Consider the following 7710-nt stretch of genomic DNA (forward strand, 5'->3'; position numbering starts at 1 on the left):
CCCAGTAGATGTTTTCAAAAAAAAAAAAAAAACCCACAATACCCTTTCATGCTCAAATAAACCAGCATCAGTTCCTTAATATCAACAGTGGTCAATTTCTTCCCATGTCCTAGTAATCATCACCAAGGCTTTAAAGGCTCGAAGCCATCAGTCGCCTTGGCCTGTGTCCGAGGCGTCCAGCTGATGGAGCACGCACGCTCGGCTTCTGCCTTGTGTACGCTGTCTTCCTTTTTAATTCTTTCCTCCTCTCGGTCCACATGAACCAGATGCCCATCACTTGGGGAAGCCTGCCCGGTACCTTCTCCCAAGGCTCCGCGTTGGGAAATCACAGCAGGCCAGTCTGCTGGGGCCACTTTTGTGCAGTAGCTTCAGGGGTGGGGATTCAGGAGCACAGTGATAACCTTCCAAGCCCCACCAGATCTGCAGCAGACACCCTCCTCTCATATATCCCCCACTAAACCCAAAGATCCACTGTTCCCCGTTCATCCCTTTGTTTCCCATTAAAAGCCAATGAAAAAAAAAAAAAGCCAATGACCTTGGCAGTCATTTACACCTCTGTGTGAATAAGTTCTAGCATATTCTAGTCTGGGGGCACCGCCTGGAGAAGTGCTGCGGGAACCGGGTGTCTGACCATCTCTCCTCTGCTTCTTCCTTACAGGCTACAAGGAGCAGGGCATCCCACAGCAGCTGTGAGCCCGGGCGAGCCACTGAGAAGCCCGGTGTCCCGGAGGGCCACGTCAGGCAGAGGCGGGCACAGGGTCTTCACATGTTGTCTTCTGCCGCTTCCCGGGTTTGGAGTGGAAAGAGGGGACTTAAAAATATTATTTATTTTGAAAACGCATCTGCTTCTCTCAGCAGGCTCTAAGGGCTACCAGCTCCTCCCGCTGCTCCAGAAAGCCCTGTAGTGCAGACACGCAGAGCATCTGGGTTGGGTGGGGAGTGGGATGGAGATGGGAATGCCTAGAGAGAGGCAGGAGCGCCCCGGCTCGGCCCGCTTCGCGTCACCCACCGCCCACTGCGAGGGCGCGAGGGGCCGCCAGTCCAGGCAGCAGTGGCCCTGTCCAGACGAGCAGGGCTCGTCAAGGGGCAGGACTGCAGTGGATACCTCCTCCAGGTCCCCAGCCCCTGCCAGATTGGTCTCCTGGGGGCAGCGGGAGTGAGGATGGACAGACTCCAGCCCAGTGTGGAAAGGCCTGCTGTGCCCTCAGCTGTCAGGGGGACAGATCTCCGCAGGTGTCTGCTGAACCTAATCGCAGCCCTCACCTCCTTGCCCCTGAAATCTCCAGGCCTGGGTGTGTTTGACCTTTGTTTCCCTGGGAAGGAGGGCAGTGGCTCCATTCCCGGGGCGAAACTGCTGGAATTGCCCGATGTTCATACACTAATTTACCAACCCAGGTTTGCATGGGCAGCCTTTCCCGTTATACTTAACACCATTTGGGGTCCACACTCCTTTTTCTGAAATCCTTGGGGCCGAATGGGTCTCTGACATGACAAATTTTAGATCTGAGGAGGAGAATAAGAGATATTTGCCATACATTTCCTTACAGCCTGGCAGAGTCTGGAACAGCTCACCACCATCAAACACGTGACCATTTCTGCAAAGAAACATGTGAATAGTCAGACTAATTAGGATCAATAAAACTGTAAAGAGTCTTACCTCAGTACAGGTCAGATTTTGCCACTAAATAAGCTATGGGAGAAAAGTCACCATTTGAGAGCTTTGGCGGTTTTAGGATTGCAAAAAACAGAAAGAAAAAACAAAATTGTATGGGGTGCTGGCCCTCTCTCTGAAAATCCTTCTTGCGAACAGATGCATTCAGGTGATACTGTTGGTGTTACACAGGGATTTCTCCTGTTGCAAAGGGACGGTCAGGCCCTTTAAGACACCTCTGTAAGTGATTGTTACAGAGCCGGGAGCCAACAGAAGCTGTCTGATTCAAGATCCATCAGAGATTAAGAGAAGGGAGACCTTCGTGACAGTGACAAGATGGACATTTACATGTCTGTTTTCTTTGCATTTTCATTCTAATGTAGGAATCGCTAAAATGTGGGACTGGCCCAAAGCCAAGTTTTTGGCCTGACTGGACTTTGTGCCATTGGGTGTGTTTCTCTCCAAGGGGCATTTCCTATCCATCAGGGGCTCAGTCAGAATTTGGCCAGAGCTGGACGAGTGGCCTGTCTGGCCTTTTTCCCCAAAGGCTTGGGGAGCCGGCCACAGGACAGGTCCCTCGCTCCACCGTGAGCCCCTTTGCGAGCCGCTGCTTGCATAGTCTCTGTTCCTACGACCCTCCACCTGGGGCAGTGGCCCGCCTACCCCATCCGCTGGGCTTTCTAATTACAGTCCTGCTGGGAAGTGGGCCTCAGGGTCCCTGTGGCCCGGAGAGCAAACCGGCATCCTGGGAGAGACAGAATTCCTTCCAGCTACTTGCTCCCCTAGCCCACCCTGGCCCTGACTCAGGGGTGGGTTCTCTCCTTGGCCTGATCCTACCCTGCTGTCCACTCCTTAGCTCTGATGAGCTGCCTGGGGCTGGGTTGCACTTTCTGGACACCTGGCAGTGTCTATCTCTTCCCCCTCCTTCTTCCTGGCCCCAACCTGGGCCTTTGCTGCTCCTTTCACGTTTGGCAGCCTCTGTGTTTTCAAGGTGTGGGCTCAGATCTGGTTTTATCCAGAAAGTCAGAACCTTCTGCTGTGTGAAGACAGCATCCTCCAGGCCAAGAGGAGAACAGGCTGGTGGCTGGCTGCTCTCGAGGAAGCGGCGTCAGAGCACGGAGCCTCCCCTAGAATCAGATAAAAACAGCTCCAGCTGAGGGAAGTAACTCCAGCCCACGGCCCGTCACCCCAAACAGCTCCCCCGAGTTTGCTTGACTCCCCGGAGAGATGACAGGTGTCAGGAGGGGACTGCCCCCACAGGGAGAGGGGGGATCTTATTTTCCTGGCGTGGCCGGGGGTGGCTGCTAAGGAGGTAGAGAAGAGAGAGCAATTTCTGTCTCGTGTTTAGTGACACATTCAGACACGGGTGGAGTTTTCTTGAGTGACAAGTGTCACCATGTGTCCCAGTGTGGGATGGCTTCATGCCAGGGTTTGTGTGCTTGGAAGGACATCTCCCCTCCTATCCCCCGGTCCCCGGACCCTCCCCTCCCCTGCGGCTGCTTCTCCAAACTTGAGAAGGCACCAGCCTCAAGAGGCAGCCCCTTTCCAGGTAACTGACGTGCAGAAGAAACCAAGAGGACCCCAGCCCGTCTTCTGAACAATGAGTCTATGAGGATTGCCAGGCGGGTGGAACAGCTCAAAATAGCTTCTCTCTGAGTGAGACCATGGTCTCAGCATCGTCGTCATCGTTAGAGAAGGAACAGTGGCTGGTGTACTGTTAGTCCCCTGAGCTGGCCGCTCAGGCTTTTAGATGGCCAAAGTTAATTTCTGAAACACCAGCCGGCTGAAAAGCATGGTTCTCTGGCCAGCAAGAGCTTGGTTGACACACAGCCCTTTGCTGACAGATCTGGGCTTACCTCGGTGGTACAGCAAAAGGGTAATGGTCCAGAAACCCCAGGGTGCATTTCAGGTCCAGCCATTTATCAGTCAGAATTCCGTAGGACATTCCTAGGCCACGGGTGTTCAGGGCAGGGATCACAGGCACACAGAGAACTGCACAGTGAATGAGATACTCCCAGAGCCCAATTATGACACTTGGAACACAGTGGCAATTCCCTTGGGCCAGAGCAGGATCCCGGAGCAAGAATCAGCCACATGGCGGCCTGGGAGTGTCTTGCGGACAGTGGACACAGCTGACCTGGATCTTAAGATCTGAGCCTAAGCCAAGACTTCGGGCCGGGAAGGCCGGGGTCCCCGTGGGGAGCAAAGGGGCGGATGGCTCCCGGCTCCAGTCCGGCACCCCTCCCGCCTGCCGTGGCGCTGAGGCTGCAAGCAGGAGCCCTCCCGCAGCCCCTGCCTGACGAGCAGCAGGCCTGGCCTTGGAGCCAGCCTCGGGCTGCGCTTGAGGGAATGTAAGGAAGGGACACGAGGCCCTCTCTCTGCTGCCTCGGACCCACGTGTCAGCCCCAACGACAAAGGCAGACTCTAGATGCTGAGCCCTTGCCAGGCACTGTGGGGTGCATTTCATCTCCTGTGACCCTTACTGATAGCCTGCCGGGGAATCGGAGGGGGGGATATCAGTGTGCAGGGATGGGAGGGGGTGGGGTGTTTTTCAGATGTCAGAACTGAGGCGACAAGAGAGGGTCCTCTCGGGGGGCAGTGCCCAGCCCACTCAGAAGTAATAGGGTGCCACCCTGCTGCCACCATCCTGGGCGGCCCTCAAACCTGCGCTCCCTTGATGAAGGAAGGCAGACCTGCCTGGTCCCAACACGCAGGACCCCGCCCAGGGGCTCCAGTCCCTGACCCACCGTGTCTCAGAGGCACAGCAGTGATTTCAGCCTCCTCTGGGCGCCACCAGGGCTGAGGAGCTGTAGGGGGCACGCAAACGGGAAGGACAGAAAGAAAGAAAGCCACACGGCAACGTTTCCCCCTGGAGGAATGGGGACCCAGATCTCAGAAAGAAAAACCAAGCACCAAGCCCTGAGGCCAGCGAAAGGAGGGACCGAATCCACAGGACCAGGAGGATGGCTTCCAAAGGCCTGGGGCTCCTGAGGAGGGAAGCAAGGGGCTGGCTGACAGGGGTCTTTCTGGGCCATCTTGGCTCTCTAAAATTCAAAAAAAACAAAGACCTGACATGTTTTCTTTAGTGAGCCCCCATCCCTGCCCAGACAGGTGAGTTTGTGAGGGTTACTTCAGTTCTGCCTGGATCCACCTCCCTCTGGGCCGCTGGGCCCCAGCCAGGGCGGATCCTACCCTGGGAGAAGCTGGGCCATGGGCTCCAGACCCACCTCAGGATTTAATGACACCGGCTGTTTTTATCCTGTTAGTGATGCTGACAGAGAAAGCCTCCTCCATTGTGTAAACGGCCTGGGGATATGTAATTGAGATGTAAATCCTCCAGTTGTTGGCTGCAGGGGCTGTTCACTGTTACTGCTACTCCCTCTGGCCCGCTTGCTTAGAGGGCTTTCCACAGGGGCATCGGAGGTGGGTGAACACTTTTAAAGCACCAACCACCACTTCAGCCACACTGACCCTCCCCAGAGACCATGACCTTGGCTGTGGGACGAGCAGTCTGAAGCAGTTGCTAACCCTCTGCTGACACACACTCCCCCGTGGAGCCCGGCCTTTGTCTCTATGGGCTCCCCGTGCTGGCCTCTAGCAGGCCCACCAGGGGAGGCTCCCTCTCCCGTGGAGCCCGGCCTTTGTCTCTATGGGCTCCCCAGGCTCCCCGTGCTGGCCTCTAGCAGGCCCACCAGGGGAGGCTCCCTGTTTTGCTCTTATGCATTCAGCAAGCGCTCAGTGGGCACTGAGTGGGCCAGGCAGGTCCTGGGCATGGCCTCGGAGGAGCAGCTCAAAGATACCACTTACCTGGTGAGCAGCGTCTCTAGCATCCCCACCTCCACAGGTGGAATAGCAAGGTGAGTGGAGGTCCAAGAGAGGAGATGCTCTCCAGGGCCTGGGGCTGGAGCCTCTCCCCCGCAGAGTTCTGTCCGTATTGGAGGAGACAGGAGTCCAGGCTGTTAGGAGAAGGGAGGCTGAGGTCAGCCTGAGCAGGTGGCGATGCCCGGGGTCCTGTATTTTTCATCACTTTTCTTCCCGTTGGATTCTTAGAACTTCAGAACGCTCTCGGGCTCAACAGAGGTGTGGAGGCTTATGCTCAGATTCTCATGGATCCACCCCAGATCCCACGTGGAGACAGGATGAGCCACTCTGCTGACGGATGGGGGAAATCCCAACCAGAGTGACCCCGAATGTCCCCCGAAACCCGGGGGGTGAGTTCCAGCCTCAGCGCTATTCGTCTCTCCCAGGGTCTTGTGCGTCAGTTTAAAATCTATAGCTTGGGTACAAGGAGGGGCTTGGGCAACCGTCATTCTTCCCACTTCTCTCAGAGCAAAGGGCTTGGAGGATGAGCCTTGTCAGGCGAGGGCCAGGGCCAGGGAGTAGCCGGCCCCATGGACTGAGAGGCCAGGACTTTTCCTAGTAAAACAGAAACACTGCCCCCCCGCCCCCAATTCTGCTCTCCCTTCCTGATTCTGCCCCAGAGAGGGGAGGTTGACCACAGGGTCCCACTCGTGTGTCCTAATTTCTGGTACAAGTTGTCTCTCGCTTTTGATTTAGCTGTGGAATCTCTGTTCCTAACCCCTCTTCCTCCCTGTCTGGATTTGCCAAAATGCCAACCACCCAGGCTGCTCCGGACTCCACGGTCATCCCCGAGCCCGCACTTTCACCCTGGAGTGAGCAGAAGCACAGACACATGCGTACCCCTGCCTGTGCACACCCACAGTCCCTTTGATGCTGGGAGAAGTCAGGCCAGGGTCTGTCTGGAGACTCAGGATTGGTACTTAACGTCTCCAGAGGAGCCCCGTGCCCCATCCAGGAGCCATCTCCCTTCAGCAGGGCCTCTGGCTGGTGCCACTTTTGCCGTCATCACCCCCATCCCAGGCCCAGATGCCCACACTGTTTCCTCTCCCTCCAGGGCCCCTGGTCTTGGGCCTCTTCCTCCCAGGGTCCACGGGCTTAGCACCCACACCTCACCAAACCTGGCTGTGCTCAGCCCCACGCCCCAGCTTGGCCTTCTGTGGGAGGGGCAAGAGGAGTCTGCCCAGAGAAGAGGGGACAGTGGTCTCTTTCTGGGCTCTTGTAGGACTGCAGACAACCCTGTCCTCTGAGGTCCTTTTCTGTTCCTACAACCCTCCCACCGGCCCCGGTATAGGAACCAGTAAGGAGAGAAGGGGGACAGACGTCACGTCCACCCCACTTTTTGGGTTAGCGCTTGGCTCATGTTCCAAGCAGGGAGAGGGTGACGGTGGCTATAAGTGGCCTGGGCGCCCTGAGGGAGCCCTTGGCCGGCCCCCTTCACAGGCTAAGCTCCATGCTGCTGTACATGGTGCCATTTTTTAAGAAAACAACATACATAGAAAGAGGACTGGTTCTGTAGCTTATCAGTTGAATTTATATATGGATGGGTGTTGTGATCTACAGTTTTTGGTTCCGTGATTGGCTTTGTCTGGGTCGCTCTTCTTTATGTTAAATGAATCGCCGTACAGTTCTATTGTTCTCTGGCAAGACCTACTCCCTGATCTCCAGGGCCTTTTTTTGTCTCACTTCTACCCCAACCATTGAGAGCCTACCCTACCTCCACAAGCTTCCCCTGGGATCCAATCCAGCCAAGGGGCTTTTCCAGCCCATGGCAATGACTGGAGCCTTCCTGGGTTCCAAGAGAGGAAGAAACTTCTAACGTCACAGACTAGGGAAGCTTCCAGACTTGCCCTGGCCCAAACCTTGCAGCCTGGGGCCCAGGCCTGCCTGCAGCTTAGCTCCCACAGACCCTCAAAACCCAGCCCCCACTGGCGGACCTGCCCACTGCTGCTGGGTCTCTACAGCGCCCTCTAGGCACTGAGCAGGGTTCCAGTTTCTCCAGCCTTCTGCCAGCTTTCAGATGCATAATTCAAACACCTTTACTGTACATGTACTGAAAAATACCATGTATGACGATAAAAACTTGTGTACATATCTCCATGTACATATTTATATATTCCTATTATAAATATAGAAAGCATGGCATCTCTCCGACATTCCAAGTTTGTGTTTTTTTAAATCCCAGAACTATGGCTTTGGAA

General features: G+C 55.6%; 1 protein-coding gene across 1 annotated transcript in view; it reads left to right on the forward strand.

Moving 5' to 3' along the window:
* The window catches only part of STUM (stum, mechanosensory transduction mediator homolog), a 62600-nt gene extending 61555 nt beyond the window's left edge, over window positions 1-1045 (forward strand). The window contains exon 4 of the mRNA XM_024739198.1: window positions 659-1045. Coding sequence (XP_024594966.1) covers window positions 659-693 — 35 coding nt within the window. The 3' untranslated portion in view covers window positions 694-1045. The remainder of the gene's footprint in view (window positions 1-658) is intronic.
* The last annotated feature ends 6665 nt before the right edge of the window (window positions 1046-7710 follow it).

This window comes from Neophocaena asiaeorientalis, unplaced genomic scaffold, assembly GCF_003031525.2.
Source record: "Neophocaena asiaeorientalis asiaeorientalis breed wild unplaced genomic scaffold, Neophocaena_asiaeorientalis_V1.1 scaffold347, whole genome shotgun sequence".
In the NCBI taxonomy this organism is placed as follows: domain Eukaryota; kingdom Metazoa; phylum Chordata; class Mammalia; order Artiodactyla; family Phocoenidae; genus Neophocaena; species Neophocaena asiaeorientalis.